Source organism: Piliocolobus tephrosceles, chromosome 21 (genome assembly GCF_002776525.5).
Source record: "Piliocolobus tephrosceles isolate RC106 chromosome 21, ASM277652v3, whole genome shotgun sequence".
In the NCBI taxonomy this organism is placed as follows: domain Eukaryota; kingdom Metazoa; phylum Chordata; class Mammalia; order Primates; family Cercopithecidae; genus Piliocolobus; species Piliocolobus tephrosceles.
In genome coordinates this window covers 7,266,371-7,289,043 of record NC_045454.1, presented here as the reverse complement: position 1 = coordinate 7,289,043, position 22,673 = coordinate 7,266,371, and the positions used below count along the sequence as shown (strand labels likewise).

Sequence of the window (22,673 nt, the reverse complement as noted above, 5' to 3'; positions counted from 1 at the left end):
TCTTGAACTCCTGACCTCAAGTGTTCAAGGCCCGCCTTGGCCTCCCAACGTGCTGGGATTACAGGTGTGAGCCACCGTGCCCAGCCCAGAACTAAATCTTAAAGAAAAAGCCATTGTTGGTAATCTAGTGTCTGCTAGGTCCTATAAGTGGGATCCAGAGATAGAGGGTATTTACTCAGTGCCAGACACTATTTTAATCAGTTCAGAGGAATCATCTCATTTAACCCTCAAAATAGCCCTTTAAAGTCAGCAATAAGATGGTCTCATTTTACAGATGGGGAAACTAAGGCCAAGTGAGATTGGGCCTCTTGTTCAAGATCACAAGGGTGGTCATGTGTGTTGAATGAATGGAGCCCTGCTTCAAGCCGCTTCTCCTCACCTAGGGATCGGGGTGGTGGGTGAAGAGGAACAGTGTACAGTGTCTCTGGGTTTCCCTTTGACCCCAGAAAAAAGTCACAGAAATTCCTACAGAGAAACTTGGATCAGTGCTTTGTTATCTTGGCGTTAAACAGGTGACCTTGAGCGCCAGCTCCGTCCTCAGGTGGGACAATCCTTGGCTAACATCTGGGCCTTGGACAGGGTCTTGGGGGACGGCTCCATTCTGTTCCATGTCAGGTGGGGCTGCTGGCCAGCTGTGGGGGCCTCTGCTCAGTCAGGGGCACAGGTAAGAGGCCAGAATCGTCAGTTCCTCTTTATGGTTTCCCTGATCCACTTCAAGTAGTGGCAGACTTTGGTATAGACACCAGGCTTGGTGGTGTTGTCACAAGGGACGTCACCCCAGGACACAATGCCCTGCAGGATGCCCCCACAGACCAGGGGTCCCCCGGAGTCACCCTGTGGGGAAAAGATGGGGTCTCAGGTTGAGTGAAACCTCCTGGATTCAGTGCATTCATCCTCATCCTAATCACCATTTGCAATCTCACCCCAAACCCAATCCATCTCCATCCCAGGGAATCCCAACCCAACTCATTGGGATTGTCCCGGTTTATCCCAAATGAAGCCAAACCAACCCCAACCCCAGTTCAACACAGCTCAATACAACTCACCCAACCTATGTCCAATCTCACCCTCATGCAACCCCAGTGCAACTGAACTAAGTTAAATCCAACTTAGCCCACATCCTCACCATTCAAAATCAAACCAAACCCATGCCCATCTCAAAATCCAACCTCAATCTTCGTGTCTTCCGCATTCCATATAAAATCTACCTCATCCCAATTCAATCCTAACATATTTCCCACCCAAAATCAAACCAAACCATTCCCATTCTCAGCCCCAACCCATGTCATCTCAAACCAACTATCACATTATCCACCTCAGACAACGCAATCCCCACCTATAACCCCAACTCGAACCTCACCCCTGTTCTAACTTCTCTTCCCACGCCATCTCCAAGCCTAACCCTAGCATCTTCTCTGGCCCAAAGCAAAGAAAATACAACCCCATCCGGACTCCCACACCTGTCTCCATCCCTCTTTTTCCGCCTGAGGGCCCCTCTGGGCTCTGACCTCACAGGATTCTGCGCCTCTGCCCTCCGCGCCTGCACACACCATGGTGTTCGTCAGGCGCCCTGGGTAGCTCTTGTCACAAGACGTGTCCGAGATAATGCTGATGTTGGCACAATGCAACGTATCTGGGAGACTCACTGGGGAGGACAGTGGACTTGGAGCAGATCCATCAGTTCTGGCCCTTGTCCCCCCCGCCCAAGAGCCCTGGAGCATAGGATTCCTTGAGGCCTCGCATCCAGCTCCATCCTTTCACGCACCTTGTGACTGGGGGCTCCGGGTGGTCCCAGGCTCGATGTGGGACACCAGGCCCCAGCCAGACACCACACAGGCCTCCCCCGGGTGGGGGCAACGCGTGGGTAGCACCACGGGGCGCACCTGGGGGGTCAGGTGTGCGGGCCGGACTAGACGCAGCAACATGATGTCGTGGCGGTGGCTGCGCGCTTCGTAGCGCGGGTGTGGGATGACCCGAGACGCGGTCCGTAGTTGCTCTGGGCCATCGCGCTTGCGCAGGTTGTGCTCCCCCAGGCGTACTCTCATGAAGCTGTGCGGGTGAGTGGTTTTCCCGCCAGTGGTTACCCGCAAGTAGAGGACAGAAGGATCAAAGAGTGGGCAGCCCGAGGTCCCCCGACCCTTTAGGAATCTCGACATCGCATTACCTTTTCCCAAGACCCTGAAGCCAAAATGCTCTGAAGTCAGACACACTCCTAGAACTCTGTCCCCTCCAACTACTCCCAGCCCCCTGCTGGTCTCTCCCTGATTCCAGGATCTCACATCCCTAGAACCTGGGCTCAAAAGCAGGAACTAGTCTTCTCCTTACTCCTTCAGAGATCTAAGGCTTTGAAACGCACACTCCCCCATCACCCAGGGGCTTGACATCCAGCCTCCTCGTCTTTCAGAACCTAGGAGTTCTGGCGTCTGCCTCCGTCTTCCCCCAAACCTAGGAGCTCTTACCCGCCACCAGGCTCCCTCAGGACCCTAAGCCCTGCCTTCATACCGGGTTTGGCAGTGGGCCGCAGACAGCACCCAGTGTGGGGAGATGAGGGAAGCGCCACAGTTAAAGCGTCCACGCTCGTAGAGGGCCACTTGCCATGGCTGGGAGTGGGGTGCACACTCGTCACCTTCCAGCGACTTGTCACCATCCTGGGCTGCTGGGAGAAGGGGTAGAGGATGCCTGAGGACAGGGACCTTTGCATTGCCTCCTACACCTTCCTTGCACCCTACCCTAACTGCTATATGCCTATGCCTTTTCCATAACTTCTCAAGATACCTTGCTCTGGTTTTTGTTTTGTTTTGTTTTTAACGGAGTCTCACTCTTTTGCCCAGGCTGAAGTGCAGTGGCATGATTTCGGCTCACTGCAACTTCCCGCCTCCTGGGTTCAAGTGATTCTCCCGCCTCAGCCTCCCAAGAGTAGCTGAGGTGCCTGCCACCACACCTGGCTAATTTTGTATTTTCAGTAGAGACGAGGTCTCACCATGTCAGCCAGGGTGGTCTCAAACTTCTGACCTCAAATGCTCTGCCCGCCTCAGCATCCCAAAGCGCTGGGATTACAGGTGTGAGCCACCACGTCCCGCCTGCCCTGTTATTTACAACCGCTGCCTGTTTTCTCCAAAACTCTAGGCCCCACCCCATTTGCTGTAAGACTCTGGGAGAGACAGGAAGGGGAACAGACCAGAGGGCAAGAAGTCCTCTGTGGTTGGGGGTGGAGACAGGGGCACTGGATGCAGGTTCAGACAGTGGGTCACTTGAAACCAATCCTTCAAGTTCACCAAATTGTCACTGACATCAAACGGATGTGGCCGCTCAGTATGTGTGACACAGCCTTGGCCCCAGAGTCTAGACGTGTCAGCCAAGTTCAGTGTGCAGTGTGAGTCCCAGATGTGGCCACACAAGGTCACGGACATGCATACATGCACATCCAGCTTCCAAACTTAGGTACAGCTATGGACAGGACTGGAAGCTGAAATTCACTTGCAGGCACATGGGTTGCAGCTTCAAGAATCACAGCACAGGCTGGGCACGGTGGCTCATGCCTGTAATCCCAACACTTTGGGAGACCGAGGCAGGTGGATCGCCTGAGGTCAGGAGTTCGAGACCAGCCTGGCCAATATGGTGAAACCCCGTCTCTAATAAAAATACAAAAAATTAGCTGGCATGGTGACGGGTGCCTGTAATCCCAGCTACGCTGGAGGCTGAGGCAGGAAAATCGCTTGAACCCGGGAGGCGGAGGTTGCAGTGAGCCGAGGTTGCTCCATTGCGCTCCAGCCTGGGTGACAAGAGTGAAACTTCATTTCAAAAAAAAAGAAAAGAATCACAGCACAGATGTTCATATGTGTATATGAATGTGGATGGTTAAGACATGAATACACACACACACGCATGCACGAATACACACACACACGCATGCACAAACACACACACAACCGGATATGGTTCAGACCTAAATTCAACATATCTAGTGTGAGTCTTGGCATCCAGTGTCACAGACACTTGCATATAGGGTCTGGACAAAGAAGGGGTCCTTAAGCCTGGGTTCGAATGTACTAGCTGTGAAACTCTGAGTAAGTTATTTGACCTCTCTGTGCCTCTGTTTCCTCATCTGTAAAATGAGGATTGCTGTAAGGCTGAGGTAGGAATGTGTATGTGTGTGTGTGCTTGTGTGAATGTATGGTGAGTGATACCTGGCCCATTGTAGCTACTTAATAAATATTAGTTGTTTTTATGCCAGGTGCGGTGGCTCACGCCTGTAATCCCAGCACTATGGGAGGCCAAGACGGGCGGATCATGAAGTCAGGAGATCGAGACCATCCTGGCTAACATGGTGAAACCCCGTCTCTACTAAAAATACAAAAAATTAGCCGGGTGCAGTGGCAGGCGCCTGTAGTTCCAGCTACATGGGAGGCTGAGGCAGGAGAATGGCGTGAACCCAGGAGGCGGAGCTTGCAGTGAGCCGAGATTGCGCCACTGCACTCCAGCCTGGGTGACAGAGCGAGACTCCATCTCAGAAAAAAAAAAATAAAAATTAAAAAAAAAAATAAATAAATATTAGTTGTTTTTTACAAATGACACCTGGATTTAGTCATAGGGACATACACGTGAAAGTTCAGGTCCATCCTGAAGATGGCCAAAGTAAGTTAGACATCTGCACAGACCTACATATAATAAATAGTTAAGGTTGGCCAGGTGCGGTGGCTCACGCCTGTAATCTCAACTCTTTGGGAGGCCAAGGCCGAGGTGGGTGGATCACCTGAGGTCAGAAGTTTGAGATCAGCTCGGCTAACATTGTGGAAATCCCTGTCTCTACTAAAAAAAAAAAAAAATACAAAAATACAAAAATTAGCCGGGCGTGGTGGTGCGTGCTTGTAATCCCAGCTACTCGGGAGGCGGAGACAGAATTGCCTGAATCTGGGAGGAGGAGGTTGCAGTGAGCCGAGATTGCAGCACTGAACTCCAGCCTGGGAGACAGAGCGAGACTCTGTCTCCAAAAAAAAAAAAAAAAAAAAAGTCAAAGGGAAAACCCCGAGTCACCCACAAGCCGTTTTCTAGAGTCAGAGCTGCAGACACTAATCCAGAAGGCCAGCTCTCAGATGTTGACTTGCTGGTGTCTGGGGCAGCACCCAGACCTGGGGCTGGGCGTTCAAGGTCAAAGACATGCAGCCGCAGCCAGAGGCAGCCAGGACAGGACGTATTTATCCATCTCTGGATCAGCCCCCAAGCCAGATCTGTGGCGTTCAAGGTCACTGATTGGGTTTCACATATGGGGATCTGGTTCATGCATGTGGAGAGAATGTGAATATACAGGGCCTTGTATACCCACTGCGCACATGCATGTACACACACACACACACACACACACACACACAGAATGGCATTATGCTTAAGGACATAATTAGAGACATTCAAGGTCACAGGACCAGGACCCTCTCCACTGGTCAATGGGGTTGTGTCCCCTCGAGGTTGAGGCCATGCACACCCCCACCCACACAGGGGCAGGATTTGCACAGCCAGACCAAATGCCCACACTCTGCCCATCACAGTCAGGAACTGGGCCAAAGGCCCCCGTGAGACCAGGGGAATGCGGATGTGGTAGACAAAGGGCTTAACAAAGGAAGGGTGAGGTTGCCCTCCGAAGGGCGGAGGGTATGGACTGAACAGCTGGGCACCGAGGCTGCACCTGACCAGTCCAAGCCAGAGGAAGGTGGAGGCCCCAGGTGGGCGCAGCAGGCAGGCAGGAGACAGGTAGGTGAGTGCACAGAGACAGCCAGAGGGGAGGCTGGAGGGTGGGGGTCTGAGGGGCCCTCAGGAGTGAGGGTCATTTGTGGCAGAACGTTAATGAAAGTCTACCCCCCTCAATTTCTCCAGAGGAGAGGCATCAGGTTACAATTAATTTCTTGGTGTGTGGCAGCTGAGTTCAGTCTGGAGTTTGCCTGCCACCCAGGGTGACCTTGATGTGGCCATCCCTCTCTGAGCCAGAGCCCCTTCCCTTGTCCAGTGAGGTCGGTGGACGTTGTGTGGAAGCTCTAAGCACCATGCCTGGCTTGCACACCAGAAGGGGCACTACCTGGGCCAGGCTTGGGCTCCTCTCTCACACACAATCACATTTAATCCCCTCGAAGACCCTGTGAGAGACAGGGAGTGGCAAGTGTGGGACTCAAGCTGGAGTCTGTCTGTGCTCTTGACCTTTCAGCGCTTGTGTATTGCTTACTGTGTATGTTACCTCTGTTATGCTATTGAGACCTCACCGTTATTTTCTCAAGCGGTGCTGTCTTATACAGAAGACACTCGAAGACCAGAGAGGTGAAGCAGTTCCCTCAAGGACACACAGCAAGGAAGTGGCTGCCCCAGGACTCAGCTCAGGTTTGTGTAACTCCTGGACCGTGTTCCTTGTCATGGGCAGCGAGAGGCCCCAGGCAGCATAGCGACTCCAGAACAGCAGCACCAGCGCCTGACGGTAAGGGCTTAGGGACATTGGTGCAGGTGGAGGTGGAGGGTGAAGGAAGGGTCTTTAGTGGTCTCTGGGTGACGTAGGGGCTGGCAGATCACGGGCCCAGACATGCATGGGAAGGGGGCACCTGCTCCCACAGACCTGGCCCCCTCCTGGGGCCACCTCACCTGAGGATGCCAGCAGGAAGGAGAGAGTGAGGAGAAGCCACATTGTGGAGGAGGGACCAGGGTTCGGCTGCAGTCTGGGGAGGGAGGGAGAGAATCCAGGTGAGGCAGGACCCTTCTGCCTCCACCAGGATCCCTCCAGACACAGACTTATCCCACCCACTGTTAATAAATCTCGTCTGACCACCGGTAACCTCTCCTGCCAACCCCACTCTGCACTTCTTTCTTGTTCCCCCATCTCTGGAAGGTTTACTCTTCCTCTAGTCACTGGGACAGACCCCATCCCCCCTCCTCCACCTGTCAGCCCCCAGCACCATGCTACCAGCCCCTGGATCTCTCTCCATCACCAAGGACACCTATTCCAACCTCTTTTTTTTTTTTTTGAGACGGAGTCTCATTCTGTCGCCCAGGCTGGAGTGCAGTGGCACGATGTCGGCTCACTGCAAGCTCCGCCTCCCAGGTTCATGCCATTCTCCTGCCTCGGCCTCCCGAGTAGCTGGGACTACAGGTGCCCAACACCACGCCCGGCTAATTTTTTGTATTTATTTATTTATTTATTTATTTATTTTTTAGTAGAAACGGGGTTTCACCATGTTAACCAGGATGGTATCAATCTCCTGACCTCATGATCCACCCACCTCGGCCTCCCAAAGTGCTGGGATTACAGGCTTGAGCCACCGCGCCCGGCCCCCAACCTCTTATCTGACCTTTTGGGTCCCCATCCAGTCCAGTCCCCTCCACCAGCCTGCCCTCCACCCATGACCCCAAAGGATCATTCCACACCTGGAGCTGACTGTGCCCCTCCCCTCCCCTGCTCACCACCCTCCGTGGATCCTCAGCACCACTGGGATAAAGTCCAGCCCTTCAGCCTCAATTTCTTTTTTTTTTTTCTCCTTTTTTTTCTTCTTCTTTTTTTTTTTTTTTTTTGTGATGGAGTCAGGCTCTGTCTCCCAGGTTGGAGTAGAGTGGCATGATCTCTGCTCACTGCAACCTCTGTTTCCTGGGTTCAAGCAGTTCTCCTGCCTCAGCCTCCCAAGTAGCTGGGATTATAGACATGTGCCACCACGCTCAGCTAATTTTTGTAATTTTAGTGGAGACGAAGTTTCATCATGTTGGCCAGGCTGGTCTTGAACTCCTGACCTCAAGTGATCCACCTGCCTTAGCCTCCCAAAGTGTTGGGATTACAGGCGTGAGTTGCCTGGCCCCAGCCTCACTCTCAAGGACGTAAGTGGCTTCTTCCCTTCCAGCCCCTCTGCCCAGCTCTCCCATGACCTTGTCCTAGACGCAGCCAGTGCTGCCATTTTTCCTCCTGCCATTTCATGCTCAGGCTGTTCCTCCCACCACATATCCAACGCCATTCCCTTCCAGCCCTGCTTCCTCCTTGAGGCCTTTTCTGACCTCTCCTGAACCTCAGTGGTGCCTCCCCCTGTACACTGGCAGCTCCCGAGGAGCTGGTCTGACTCCACTCTGGGTCTCCAGTACTGCAGGGCCCTGCCCACGAGAGGCCTCAGGAAGCTTTGGGAGTGAATTAAAGTCCTTCTTCCCCATCTCTTCCAAATTCATCTTTGTCCTCTGAGACTCTGCCCCCAGCTCTTCTGGGAGGCCCCAACACCTAACGGATGTCTCCCCTGAATCCCACAGCACCCGTTCTGCCTGCATTACAGCACAGATGCCCCATACTTGCTGAGGTCTGGCCTGTTCTTCTCCCCATCTGGGGGCCTTGAAGATGGGGCTCAGGTCAGGTTCTTTCTGTGTCCTCAGCACTGCCCCGCCTGGGGCCTGGTACACAGGAGGCCTCCGGGAGGTTGTGCTGAACTGACTTGAACCCGTGATCACTCCTGACCACGTTCTTGGCTCTGGTACAAGCGCTTCAGGGACGTCCTCCTGATCCACTCCATCCCCCTCCCTCCCCACCACTGCAGCTCCTTCTGGCCACTCCAGGACATTTTCTTGGTTCAGGTTCAATTTGGGGCGTTGGTAAAGGACACACGGATCTACCCATGCCCTTGACACTCAGTTCTCCCAGGGTGGCTGACGTTTCCCCTTGAGACCAGGGCACAGTGAATCTCCCCTTTGCCCCTCCCTCCAGTCTTGTCTTAAAGCTCTCACCTCCTCCAGGTCCTCCAGCAGCATCTAGGGTAGCTTGGGTGCCAGAAGAAAGGGAGCAGGCACCAGGATGCCTGAATTTATAAGCTCTCAGTCCCAGCTGGGTCTGGGGGTGTGGTGGTGTAGGGTGGGGTGGGAGGTGGCTGAGAGTCAGGTTTACAGGCAGAGACGCCTTGGTGGCTGGTGGGGTGGGAGACTTGGCCTAATGAGCATTTATTAGGTTGAAGTTGTTGTCTGAGTCCACAAGGAGGAATTCTCCACCAGGGGCAGTTCCTCCAGGGGGAGGGGACAGGAGGACAAAAACAGAAATTAGGAGGAGATCAAAAGACAGAGTCTGGAATTTGGGGTCTGGAGTGTGGAAACTGGATCCTAGAGTCACTGTTCTTGGGCTTGGAGCAGAGTTCTGGATCCCGGGTTCTGGATCCAGATCTTTGGTTCTGGATCTGGGTGTTGGATTCCAGATTTGGGGATCTTGAGTTGGAGATTAATGACCTGCAGTCTGGAATGTGGCTTTCAAAGTCTGAGTTCTTGGGCTGGGGTCTGGAATCTGGATCCTGGAGTCAGGTCTTTGAGTGACAGATCTTGAACCTGGATTCTGGATCCTGGGGCATTCGAATCTAGAGCCCAGAGTAGGAGCCTGGAATCTGGTGTTTGGAATCTGGCACTCGAGGCTGGAAACCTTTGCACCTGCTATGAGAAGCCTGGGGCCTAGACTACAAATGGTAGATTTGGGATTTTGAATTGTGGGGTCTGGATTTTTTTGTTTGTTTGTTTTTGAGATGGAGTTTCACTCTTGTCACCCAGGCTGGAGTGCAGTAGCATGATCTCAGATCACTGCAACGTCCGCTTCCTGGGTTCAATCGATTCTTTTGCCTCAGCCTCCTGAGTAGCTGGGATGACAGGCGCCCGCCATCACACCCAGCTAATTTTTGTATTTTTAGTAGAGAGAGGGTTTCACCATGTTGGCCAGGCTGGTGTTGAACTCCTCATCTCAAGTGATATGCCATCCTTGGCCTCCCAAAGTGCTGGGATTACAGGCATGAGCCACCGTGCCCGCCTTGGGGTCTGGATTCTACAGGGTGGATCTAGGCTCTGAGCTTTCAGGGGTAGACTTTGGAGCAGAAAGTCTGGAGTTTCAAATCTGTGTTTTGCATTTAAAAGCTGGACTGTGGCTGCCCAGTGACTCATGTCTTTGAGAGGCCAAGGTGGGAGGATTACTGGAACTGAAGGGTTTGAGACCAGCCTGAGCAACATAGCAAGACCTCATCTCTACTAAAAATCAAAATACATACATACATACATACACACATAAAATTTAAAAAGGCTGGATTGAGAGACAGGGACCTGGTTTTCACAATTCTGAGACTGTTAGAATCTTGACTCTAGAGTCTGAATTTAGAGTCTGGGAACTAGGGTCTCTATTCTGGTCCTGTAGTCTTATTTCTGGGTTCTAGAGCTGGAACTCTGGATTCTGCATTCCAGAGGTTGGAGATCGTCACTGAGATGACCCAAGGCTTTGGGTATTTGAGGCTGGCTTCCAATGTCTCAGAACCCCAGAGGGCCCCAAGCAGTTGTCTAGAGTCTATTTTGGCTTAATTAATGAGGAGGTCCTGAGACAGGAGGGACTGACCTCAGGTCACCAGTGAAGGATGGCACCTGTTGTAAGCGTGGTCTTTCCCCATGTGTGGAGCCATCATCTTTATGGGAAGGAGTCATCACATGGGATTCAGCCATTCTAGAATTATAGGCCCCTGGAATTTCTAGAATATCAGACGTTCAGATTCTCAAATCACAGGCCCTAAGACATTCTGGCAGTCTAGGACACTCTGGGACGTAAGATTTTAGAATAGCCTAAAACCACAGAGCTCTAAACACTCTTGAACCTTAGAACACTGGGCGCTCTGGAGTCCCCAGAAACCTCATGCATTCTAGAACGTCGGGTCTCCAGACATTCTACAAGCCCAGACAGGCAGACATAATAGATTCCCAGGTTGGAAGCTATTCTAGAACTCCTATGTCCCTTTGCCTCCCTCCCCACAAATTCATGCTCAAAGTCTGCGGCCTCACCCTGGGCCACCGCTTCAGCTGAGCAGCCCTGTTTATGAAAAGCGGCTGCAGGCCACTCCCCCGTGCCAAATGCTCTCTTTGTAGGATCTCACTCAGGCTCCGGGCAGCCCCGTGAGGTGGTTGTATTAGTAACCTTATGGCTTCCTGCTGAATATGGAGGAAACTGAGGCCCAGACAGGGGGCAGCACAAGCAAGCCTCCTGCAGAAGCGAGAGGCCACGCGGGAGAGGAATCAGTGTTCCGACTGCGGAACGCCGGGTGGGCCAGTTCGCCGCCCCCCCTGCAGCCGCCTCCCTCTGTTGGGGCGCAGTGGTGACAACTGGAAGGAGCAGAGCCCCTGGGGCTTCCTCGGTGCCAGGTCTGTGTTAAGCGCTTTCCGTCACGATCTCACGTGCTTCTCCTCCTAACCAGCCTAGGCAGGTACTGATGAAGTACCCCTGATACAGACGGGGACACTGAGGGCGCTCCCGCTGCGCGGAACCCAGGCGCGCACCCAGTCTGCGCATGGCTCCCTGGAGGGCGTGCAGCCAGCGGCTCCCGCAGCCCCGCCCCCACGCAGTGACGTCAGCGCCCCGCCCCCGCCCACGGTGGCCGGCTCAGGCCCGCGCGATCGATGTCCTCCTGGACGTGTCCCCGGACGTCCTTCACCTCCACCGCGGCCTGGGTCCCGCCCACCACGGCCTGAGTCCCGCCTTTGCCCCACTCCTCCTCCTCCTGAGAACATTCTCTAGGAGTCTTTCATCAACTCCCGTGGTTCATCCACCAACCACGCAGGTCTCCTCCATCTGACCCTGAACTCCTGCTTGGGCAGCCACCTGCTCCTGTGCGCCCCCCTGCACCAATGTCACTAGGCCCCTCTCACTCACCGAATCCCAACTCATTGCTCTATTTCCCCAAACCCTCCTTCCCTGTTCTTCCATGTTCTCCATCTCAGGGGCAGCGTCACCGACCACCCAGTTATTCGGCCAGACGCCCTTGGCACTGACCTTGCCCCATCTCTCCCCTTATCCCCTACAGCCCATCAGTCCCCAGCCTTGTCTCTTCGGCCCTTGCCTCTCTCTGCCCCGTCCCCTCCTCTCTGTCCCCTTGGCCTGGCTCCAGCCCAGACGTCCTCCTCTCTCTCTGGACCCTCGCCCCTCCTGTCCGGGAGGACAGCCTCCTGTCGGTCACCACGTGGCCCCAGAGGGTCTTTCTGCACTTGGAGCTCGCCCCGCCCCTCCCCTGCTCACAGCCTTCCCTTGCAGCTCCCCGTCACCGCTGTGCAAGGTCCCGGCTTCTCAGCCTGCAGTTTGAAGCCCTTTGAGATTCCCCCGCTGGAACAAGCCTCCCCTCAGACCCCCTTCTCAGGGGGAATGCAGACTGCCCACCTCGGGAGCGGGACTGGACTCGTGGTGCCTGAAGGGGCTCCCCATGAGGTGCTAGCCCTCCTCTAACTTAGTCTCACGGACAAGCTGATGTTTCAGGGCGCTGGGTCTGGATCCAGACAGCATGGGCGCAGATCTCTGTTCTACTACTTACTATTTTGGGAGACCCTGGTAAGTGTCTTTTCTTCTCTGTGTCTCAGTTTCTTATCCTTAAAATCAGAGGATCCTCTCGTAGAGTTTTTCGAGGAGTAACGACTTAGTTTGTGTTAGGAGCTCAGAGCATATAGTAAATTAGGACGATTCATTTATTCTACACATGAACAGATGGGAGTGCGGGGGCCATTGGTGAAGGTCACCCAGGCTGCAGAAGTGGAATCAAGAGAATGGCTCTCGGGGTCCTGGTGCCCCTTGTGGGAAGCGTCAGCTCTATGGGTGTCAGGTGCTCATCTGTGAAATCTTCGGTTGGGTTGGGGTGGAAATGGGAGGGACCTCACAGGGGTTGGATGAGGTCATATCCATGGAACAGGTGTGCAAATCATAAAGTCAGGCTGACGCTTGCAAGACCGGTTAACATGGCATGTGATTCGGATGTGGCCGCTGGAGCCAGGTGGCTCGGGTTTGAGTTCTGCCTCTGTCCCATAATACTGTGCACCCTCAGGCAAGTCACTTAGTCTCTCTGTGCCTCAGCTGCCTCACTATAAAGTGGGGGTAATAATTGCTCCTCCTTCTTCTGTAGGAGCGTTTTGTGGTATTCATGCTTGAAATCTGTGCCTGGCACTGAGTGAGTGCTGGGCCATTATCAGTCTGTTCTATGGCCCTTGGGAACTGAACGCTGGGGAGGAGTGGTTGTGTGGGGTGTTTCTCAGATGACACAGTTGGGCAGCAGCAGTTCGGGACTGGAAGAAACCACTGTGGTTTTATTTTTTATTATTTTTATTTTTAGACAGAGTCTCCCTCTTTTTGCCCAGGCTGGAGTGCAGTGGTGCAATCTCGGCTCACTGCAACCTCCACCTCCCGGGTTCAAGTGATTCTCCTGCCTCAGCCTCCTGAGTGCTGGGATTACAGGCACCCACCACCACACCCAGCTAATTTTTTATTTTTAGTAGAGATGGGGTTTCACAGTGTTGGCCAGGCTAGTCTTGAACTCCTGACCTCAAGTGATCCACCCGCCTAGGCCTCCCAAAGTGTTAGGATTACAGGTATGAGACACCACGCCTGGCCAGAAGCCACTGTTTTGATCTCCCAGATGTGGTATCTTTTTCTGAATCCCTGTGACCCCTTTATCAAGACCCCTGTTTTAAAGATGGGGGAGCTGAGGCCCAGAGAGAGGAAATGGATGTGTGAGACGCTGGTATGAGAGTGTGACATCAAGCAAAGAGAATGCCACACGCAGACGAGTTCTCTGAGACTTTGTTTCCTGGGCTGTGCTGGGAGATGCTGGAGGGGAGGAGGCTGAAAAACCTGCATCTTCTCTTCTTTCGTCCTACCAATAGGTGGCACCAACTGTGCATTTGTTCATAGGAGGTTTGCTTCTGGGTCTGAGGGAGGAGGGGCCGGGGGCCTGGACTCCTGGGTCTGAGGGAGGAGGGGCCGGGGGCCTGGACTCCTGGTTCTGTGGGAGGAGGGGCTGGGGGCCTGGACTCCTGGGTCTGTGGGAGGAGGGGCTGGGGGATCTTCGGGAGGGGGGGCTGGGGCCCGGACTCCTGGATCCCGCACTCTGGGGCTGGGAGAGAAAGGCCTGCCCTGCCTGCTTCGTCCTCTGTGTGTTCCACCCCCACCCATAGACCTCTTCTCCAGAGTCCTGAGCCCCCAGCCCACTTTTCAGCTCTGTCCTCCTCCCTTTCTGGAAGCTTCCCTTCTGCGTTTGTTCATAGGAGATTTGCTCCTGGATCTGGGTCTAAAGGAGGAGGGGCTGGGGAGTCTGAGGGAGGAGGGGGCTGGGGGCCCAGACTCCTGGGTCTGAGGGAGGAGAGGCTGGTGCCTGAATTCCTGGGTCTGAGAGAGGAGAGTCTGGGAGCTGGGATTCCTGGTCTGAGGGAGGCGGGGCTGGGGTCCTGGACTCCTGGGTCTGAAGGAGGAGGGGCTGGGGGGTCTGAGGGAGGAGAGAGCTGGGGAGATATGTCTCTTCTCCCTGCCGTGACTGCTGCTCACTTTCCCCACGTCTGTGTTTCTGCTCCCCTCTCCCCGTGATCCTGTCAGCTTCTTTTAGTTTTTATTTTTTAGAATTGGGGTCTTGCTGTGTTGCCCAGGCTGGAGTGTCATGGTGCAATCACAGCTCACTGCTACCTCAAACTCCTGGGCTTAAGTGATCCTCTGGTATCAGCCTCCCGAGTAGTTGGGACTACAGGTGTGTGCCACCATGCCTGGCTAATTTTTAATTTTTTTTTTTTTTTTGTAGAGATAGGGTCTTGATATGTTGCCCAGGCTGAGATTGTTTGTAAAATGTCGTGGAACACCCCACCTCCCAGTGCGGGAATGCTGGCTGTTGTATTGCCAAGAATGATGTTTATTGCAGCACTATTCCCAATAGCTAAGATCTGGAAACAACCTAAGTGTCCATCAACAGATGAATGGATACAGAAAATGTGGTGCATATACACAACGGAATGCTATTCAGCCATCAACAAGAATGACAGCCTGTCATCTGCAACATCGATGGAACTGGAGGTTATGATGTTAAGTGCAGTAAGACAGGCACAGATGATAAACTTCACAGGTTCTCATTTATTTGTGGGAGCTAAAAGTTAGAACAATTGAGTTGCCGGGTGTGGTGGCTCACGCTGGTAATCCCAGCACTTTGGAAGGCTGAGGCGAGTGGATCACCTGAGGTCGGGAGTTCAAGACCAGCCTGGCAATGGAGTGAGACTGTCTCTAAAATGAATGAAAAAAAAGCACATGGATTGGGCGTGGTGGCTCATGCCTGTAATCCCAGCACTTTGGGAGGCTGAGGCAGGTGAATCACTTGAGGTCAGGAGTTTGAGACCAGCCTGGCCAACATGGTCTCTACTAAAAATACAAAACTTAGCCAGGTGTGGTGGTGTGTGCCTGTAATCCCAGCTACTCAAGAGGCTGAGGCAGGAGAATCGCTTAACCTGCGGCGGGCTGGAAGTTACAGTGAGCCAAGATCACACCACTGTACTCCAGCCTGGGTGACAAGAGTGAGACTCTGTCTCCAAAAAAAAAAAAAAAAAAAAAAAAAACTGGGGCTGGGTTTTGTATCCCAGACCAAATGCCTGCACTTTGAATGCCTGGTTGGGAAGCCTGAGATTATCCCGTGGGGAAGCATCGAGAGTGTGAACTGAATGCTGTTAGGAGACAATTATCCATGGCTATCTTACCTTTCTGCCTGTCTCCTGAAAAAGGTATTAGCCACTTTTTAGTTCCGGACTGTCTTTTTACGGATGTTTCTCTAGAGCATCAGAACATGTTTGTTTACTGTCTTAGACAATAAAGATAATGTCCTTCTATAATGATTTATTTATTGGCTAGGATAGTAAATACAGTATGTCCTTCCAGGGCAGGTGGATCAGCAGTCCAGGATGACAAAGATAATATCTCCCTGAGGTCCAAAGTCAGGCAGATTTCCTTGCATCTCCCTTATAAGATTGAAGATCTGTAAACACATGTAAACAGAGGTTCCCCAGCATTGACACGAACCACCGTGAGCACAGCATATGCCTGAGCCACTCCGATCATCCCTGTAGGACCTGGGGTGCAAGGTGAGCCCATTTGAACATGAACCTCAAGCTACCTGCTGTGCCATGAGTCATAAAGTCCTTTGTCTCTGACCCGGAGTCTTTGTGTGCTCTGCCAATAGTTTCACTGGATACAAAATTCTTGGCTGATAATTGTTGCGTATGAGGAGGCTAAAGGCAGGACCCCAATCCTTTCTAGGTGGTAGGGTTTTTGCTGAGAAATCTGCTGTCAATCTAATAGGTTTCCTTTGTAGGTTACCTGATGCTCCTTCATCTTGACTTTGGATAACCTGATGGCTATGTGCCTAGGTGGCCATCTTTTTGTTTTGTTTTGAGATGGAATCTCACTCTGTCGCCCAGGCTGGAGTGCACTGGCACGATCTCGGCTCACTGCAACCTCCACCTTCCGGGTTCAAGCGACTCTTCCGCCTCAGCCTCCTGAATAGCTGGGATTACAGGCACGCACTGCCACACCCGGCTAATGTTTTGTATTTTTAGTAGAGATGGGATTTTACTGTGTTAGCCAGGATGGCCTCAATCTCCTGACCTCGTGATCCCCCTGCCTCAGCCTCCCGAAGTGCTGGGATTATAGGCGTGAGCCATCACGCCTGACCAGTGGTCATCTTTTTGTAATGAATTTCACAGGCGTTCTTTGAGCTTCTTGTATTTGGATATCTAGATCTCTAGCAAGGCCAAAGAAGTTTTTCCTCGATTATTCCCCTCAAATATGTTTTCCGAATTTTTAGATTTCTGTTCTTCCTTGGGAACATGAATTATTCTTAGGTTGGTCGTTTAACATAATCCTAAACTTCTTGGAGGTCTTGTTCATTTTTTTAAAATTCTTTTTTCTTTGTCTTTGTTGAATTGGGTTTATCCAAAAGTCTTTTCTTTAGGCTCTGAAGTTCTTTCTTCTACTAGTTTGATTCTATTGCTGAGATTTTCCAGTGTATTTTGCATTTCTCTCAGTGTGTCTTTCATTTCCAGAAGTTGTTATTGTTTTTGATTTGTGCTATTTCTCTGGAGATTTTTCTGTCTGTATCCTGTAACACTTTTTAAATTTCTTTAAGTTGGTATTCGCCTTTCTCTGGTGCCTCCTTGAGTAGCTTAATAATCGATCTTCTGAATTTTTTTTCTGGCAATTTCAAAGATTTCTTTTTGGTTTGGATCCATTGTTGGTGAGCTAGTCCTTGGTTGCATTATTTTTTAGTGTTCAGGTTTTGTGTTGGTTAGCCTCCAGCCAGGAGGTGACACTTTCAAGACAGCATCAGCTGCAGTAGTACAGGGAGGAAAATGGCTTGCCCTAGGGTCACCTGGATAAGCATTCGGGTTTCTCAGATGGTGGATGGGGCCAGAGAACTTCCACGAGATTATGTCCTTTGTCTTTGGCTACCAGGGCAGGTAGAGAAAGACCATCAGGTGGGGGCAGGGTTAGGTGTGTCTAAGCTCAGACTCTCCTTGGGTGGGGGTCGCTGTGGCTGCTGTGGGGGTCTACTGTGGAATATATCAATAGATATAGTTAATTGTTGGGAGCAGGCCCCCCAAAATCTGGCCATAAACTGGCCATAAACAAAATCTATGCAGCACTGTAACGTGTTCATAATGGCCCTAAGGCCCAAGCTGGAAGGTTGTGGGTTTACAGGAATGAGGGCAAGGAACACCTGGCCCGCCCAGGGCAGAAAACCACTTAAAGGCATTCTTAAGCCACAAACAATAGCATGAGCGATCTGTGCCTTAAGGACATGCTCCTGCTGCAGTTAACTAGCCCAACCTATTCCTTTAATTCAGCCCATCTCTTTGTTTCCCATAAGGAATACTTTTAGTTAATTCAGTATCTATAGAAACAATGCTAATGACTAGTTTGCTGTTAATAAATACGTGAGTAAATTTCTGTTTGGGGCTCTCAGGTCTGAAGGCTGTGAGACCCCTGATTTCCCACTTCACACCTCTATATTTCTGTGTGTGTGTCTTTAATTCCTCTAGCACTGCTGGGTTAGGGTCTCCCCGACTGAGCTGGTCTTGGCAGTTAATATAAACAAAAATCCAAGGAAGGCCCTCAGTAATTTTTTTTTTTTTTCTGATGGAGTTTTGTTCTTGTTACCCAGGCTAGAGTGCAGTGGCACAATGGTGGCTCACTGCAACCTTTGCCTTCTGGGTTAAGGTGATTCTCCTTCCTCAGCCTCCTGAGTAGCTGAGATTACAGGTGCCTGCCACCATGCCCAACTAATTTTTGTATTTTTAGTAGAGATGGGGTTTCACTGTGTTGGCCAGGCTGGTCTCACACTCCTGACCTCAGGTGATCCACCTGCTTTGGCCTCCCAAAGTGCTGGGATTGCAGGCATGAGCCACCGTGCCTGGCCCAATAATTCTTTTCTTTTCTTTTTTTTTTTTTTTTTGAGACAGAGTCTTGCTCTGTCACCAGGCAGGAGTGCAGTGGCACAATTTCGGTTCACTGCAATCTCCGCCTCCCATGTTCAAGTGCTTCTCCTGCCTCATCCTCCTGAGTAGCTGGGATTACTGGTGTGTGCCACCACACCCAGCTATTTTTTTTTTTTTTTTTTTGTATTTTTAGTAGAGAGGATTTCACCATGTTGGCCAGAATGGTCTTGATCTCCTGACCTCATGATCTGCCCGCATCAGCCTCCCAAAGTACTAGGATTACAGGTGTGAGCCACAGTGCCTGGCCCCAGTTCAATAATTCTTAAGAGTGTAAACATGTCCTGAGATGGAAAATGTTTGAGAACCACCATTCTAGACATTTGCCTGAATTCTAGAGTGTAGGAGTACAGAACCTGGAGCTGGGTTTCTGGAGCCTAGATTCTAGGATTTGGAGTTGAAATCTGAGGCTTGGCTGTAGCAGTGTGGGGCTGGCTTCTGGAACACAGATTGGACATGCTCATCTGCTGCTTGGAGTTTACTATTTGCCCTGAATCCTAAAGTCCGCCCTTGAGGGGTCTGGAATCTATTATCTTTAGTTGAACACCTCCAGGCTGGGTTCTGCTTTGCAGAGCTGGATTTTCTTTACCAGTGACCTGTTCTGACATTTCAGCTTCACATAGAGTAGGCCACCTCATGGTACTGTTTTCAACCAATGAACCAAATGAATCATTAGAGCCCTTTCTTTTTTTTTTTTTGAGACGGAGTCTCGCTTTGTCGCCCAGGCTGGAGTGCAGTGGCCGGACCTCAGCTCACTGCAAGCTCCGCCTCCCGGGTTCACACCATTCTCCTGCCTCAGCCTCCGGAGCAGCTGGGACTACAGGCGCGCACCACCGCGCCCGGCGGTTTTTTGTATTTTTTAGTAGAGACGGGGTTTCATCGAGTTAGCCAGGATGATCTCTATCTCCTGACCTTGTGATCCGCCCGTCTCAGCCTCCCAAAGTGCTGGGATTACAGGCTTGAGCCACCACGCCCGGCTAGAGCCCTTTCTAATTCCCCTAACTGCAGTGTTAAACCCAATATTTCTGTTTAGTGGGTCCATATTAATAAATTCAGCCTGATCTAACTTTATATTCCTTCTACCATTATTCTACACCCACCCTAAACATGCATTCCCACATATATTTCTTGGATTTCTCTATATATAGTGGGTAATCCTGGCTTTGCCAATTTCTGGTGACCTAACATCTCTGCGACTCATGTTATTCTACTTTAAAGTGGAAATAATAACAGTTCCTATACAGAGTTTAGGGCTTCCCAAGATGACCCTCCATTGTGACGTCAGTTGAGATTCCAGGAGAGTCTGAAAGATCATCCTCAAGGTTCAGTGGTTTGCTAGGATGCTTGTGGTTGTGGTTGCTTATAGCAAAAGGATACAGATGAAAATCTGGCCAGGGAAGAGGTGAATGAGGCAAAGACAAGGAGAACGCAAAGTGCAAAGCTTCCAGTTTTCTTTTCCTAATGACATCATGGAAAGCACTAACATCTCTGAGCAATGATCTGTGACAATATTCACAGTGTATTATCATCCAGGGAACTCAACTGAGCCTTGATGTCCAGAGATTTTTTGGGGGGCTCCCTCACACAGACATGTTGACCATCTTCATGGTTGACTTTTAGTATCCAGCCCCTCTAGAAATCTAGCTGATATGGTGTGGCTCAAAACCTTCAGCATAAATCACAACGTTAGACTATCTGGTGTGGCCCAAACCTTCAGATGAACAAAGGCACTCTAATATGGTAGGATATTCCAAAGCGTTATAGATGACCTCTTGCAAAGAAAAAGAAATGGAAAAGAAAAAGAAAGAAAGAAGAGGGGAAAAAAAAAAAAAGAGATGATGTCTCAGGCTCTGAGGGTAAAGGCCTGAGGTCTTTGGGCGAGGTCAGTCCTCTGTTGCACAGTCTCCCTCATAGGGTCATTGTGAGGATCAAATGTGGTCACGTGCATGAGGCACCAGCACATGCCTGGTTTTAAGGAGTCCGTGTAAGTGTATGCTTGCACTGCTGAATGGTTGGGATGTGTCAGGCGTTATCTTCAGCACTTACAGATGCTCATCTAATCCTCACAGCATCACTATGGGGTGGGTATTACTGGCCTCATTTGACAGAGAAAGCAGCTGTGGCTCAGAAAGGGGGGACCACTAGACCAGGGACACTCTGGATGCTGGAGACTCCAGAGACCACGACCACTCACCAACTGCAGAGAAATTAACTGTGACCTGATGTCCTTGTCCTGGAGAGGGTGGAGGTGGACCTTCACTAACCTCCTACCTTGATCCTCTCTTTTAGGGCTCTTTCTGACCTCCACCATGATACTAGGATCCCACTGTATTCTGTACCCTTTTGCCTCTATGAACCCCACTGCCCACTGCATCCAGCTGGGTCCCCTCCTATCTCCATTCCCAGCTGGCCAGTGCAGTCTCAGTGCCCAACTGTTTGTCAGTAACTCTGAAGGGGTTGACATTTTACCCACATGCAAACAAATAAGCTAACCTGCCAGAGTTTTGTGAATGCTGGCAAAGTCCATGAGACTCCTGAGTCAGAGACAAAGGATTTTACTGCTCACAGCTCAGCAGACAGCATGAGGTTCATGTTCACATCAGTTCTCCTTGCCCCCCCAAACCTTGTAGGGTGACCAGAGCAGTCCAGGTGGATGCTGTGCACACAGGGTTCACTGGTGAGAAACCTGAGATGAGGAATCCTCAATCTTTTACTGGGACAACTTGCAAACCTGCTCAGCCTTTGTCCCTGATGAAGATATTATCTTTATGATCTTGGATTGAAAACAGACCTACTCTGGAGGAACATATTGTATTTATTGCTCCTGACAGTAAACAAATCTGTTGTAAGAGACATTATCTTTATTATCTAGGACAGTACGCAATCCTGGATCTGAGAGAGATATCATCTTGCAAGGATGCCTGCTATACAAACATTCTTGAAAAGACAATCCAGAAAAAAAAGGCACCTTTTTTTTCCGTCTTTGCTCAGAAGACACACAGATACATGACAGAACCATGGAGAATTGCCTCCTAACACTGTTCAGCCACAGCCTTCCACCCTTGTCTGCAGGACAATCTCAACGTTCCACCATTAAATACTTTTTCTATCACATCCCGCTTCTTTATGCCTAACCAAGGTTCTGAGTCCCGATCCTGATTGCGTCTGGCAGCACTCCACTGCCAAATCCAGAATAAGGCAGTGCTCAGGATCCTGAAGGGGCATGGCTGGGGATCAGAACTTCTGGGTTTGAGTGAGGAGTGGGTCCAGCCTCTTGAATTTCAAAGGAGGAAGAGGCTGGAGGTGAAGGTCCTGGGGGAGGGATACTGTCAGTTCTGAACTCTTAGGTCAATGAGGGAGGAGACTGGTAAGATCCCAGCTCCCGAGGTACTGATGTGAGAATGGCCTAAGAATCTCATATCCTCAGGAAGAAGGTGCTGGAATCCTGAGGGGTAGAGTTCTGGTGTATATTTGTGGCTTGAGTCCCTCCTTGGCCCCTGAAGGGCAGAGGCTGGAACCATTGGCTCAAGGGTTTGGGGTGATAGTAATGGGATCTCTTGATTCCCCAAGAGTCCGAGGATCGAGGGTTGCCCATTCTTCCATCTTGCCACCTAATCCTTGCTCCACTTGAGGGTATCACCAGCCCTTCTAGCTCCATGAAGGTGCCCCGGGTCAAGCACAATCTGCGTATGAGCGATGTCCCAGAGTCCTTGGGTGTCATCCACTCATCATCCAGCATCCACACTACGAGGGTGTGGCCAGCGCCATGACATCATGTTACTGCGACTATCTCTGCAGCTCGCCTCTCCAGCCACCTGCCAACCGTACAGCTGCCGACATCCTCCTCTGGTGGGAGTGGCCTGCATGGTGCCAGGCTAGGGCCTGGTGTCAGACAGGGAGCCTGGAACCATAGGGATCTAGGACTTGATCCAGGACTCAAAAGTGCTAGAGAAGGGCTGTATGTCACCATCCATGAAATCCCAAGGGCTTCTGGGTGGAGGGCACAGGGACCTGAACTTATGGGTCTTCCCCAAGTCCACTGCTCTTCCAAGTGAGTCTCCCAAATACGAGGCACTGTGCCAGCATCAGCCTTATCTCCACCACATTGTGTAAAAGGGACTACCAAGGACCCTGATGAACACCATGGTGTGTGCAGGAGTAGGGGGTGAAGGCACAGACTCCTGTGAGGTCACAGCCAAGGGAGCATCATCACGGGTGGAGAGGAGGCTCTGGACAGGCTTGAGAACTGGGATGTGGTTGTATTTGGTTTTCTTTGGTTAGATGTGCTGGGTATAGGAGTGGAGCATGAAGACCAGTTAGAATGGAGGGTCGGATTGGAGTTGGGTTGGAGATGGGGTAAAATTGTGCTTGGGATGAGTTTGGGGTTGGCACTG

General features: G+C 51.3%; 1 protein-coding gene across 3 annotated transcripts; it reads right to left on the bottom strand.

The window, feature by feature from the left end:
- Positions 1–175: 175 nt before the first annotated feature.
- KLK15 (kallikrein related peptidase 15) lies at positions 176–6,686 on the bottom strand. Of its 3 annotated transcripts, none has more exons than XM_023182291.1 (5): positions 6,619–6,686; positions 2,503–2,656; positions 1,766–2,049; positions 1,509–1,645; positions 176–834 (listed from the first exon to the last, which is right to left on the bottom strand). In XM_023182291.1, exons 1-5 carry the CDS (start codon positions 6,659–6,661, stop codon positions 682–684), a joined length of 771 nt encoding a protein of 256 aa, XP_023038059.1. In that variant the 5' UTR covers positions 6,662–6,686; the 3' UTR covers positions 176–681. The 3 variants fall into 3 exon arrangements, with proteins under 3 accessions (XP_023038059.1, XP_023038060.1, XP_023038061.1); XM_023182292.1 differs by having other exon boundaries at positions 2,503–2,653; XM_023182293.1 differs by lacking the exon at positions 1,509–1,645 and having other exon boundaries at positions 2,503–2,653.
- Between the last annotated feature and the right edge of the window lie 15,987 nt (positions 6,687–22,673).

Excerpts from the sequence above, each read along its gene's own strand:
- KLK15 (XM_023182291.1), bottom strand. The coding sequence starts at position 6,661 with ATGTGGCTTCTCCTCACTCTCTCCTTCCTGCTGGCATCCTCAG. Across the intron at positions 2,657-6,618 it reads CTTCCTGCTGGCATCCTCAG|CAGCCCAGGATGGTGACAAG; the intron begins GTGAGGTGGCCC and ends CCCTTCTCCCAG. Across the intron at positions 835-1,508 it reads GAGGCGCAGAATCCTGTGAG|GGTGACTCCGGGGGACCCCT; the intron begins GTCAGAGCCCAG and ends TTTTCCCCACAG.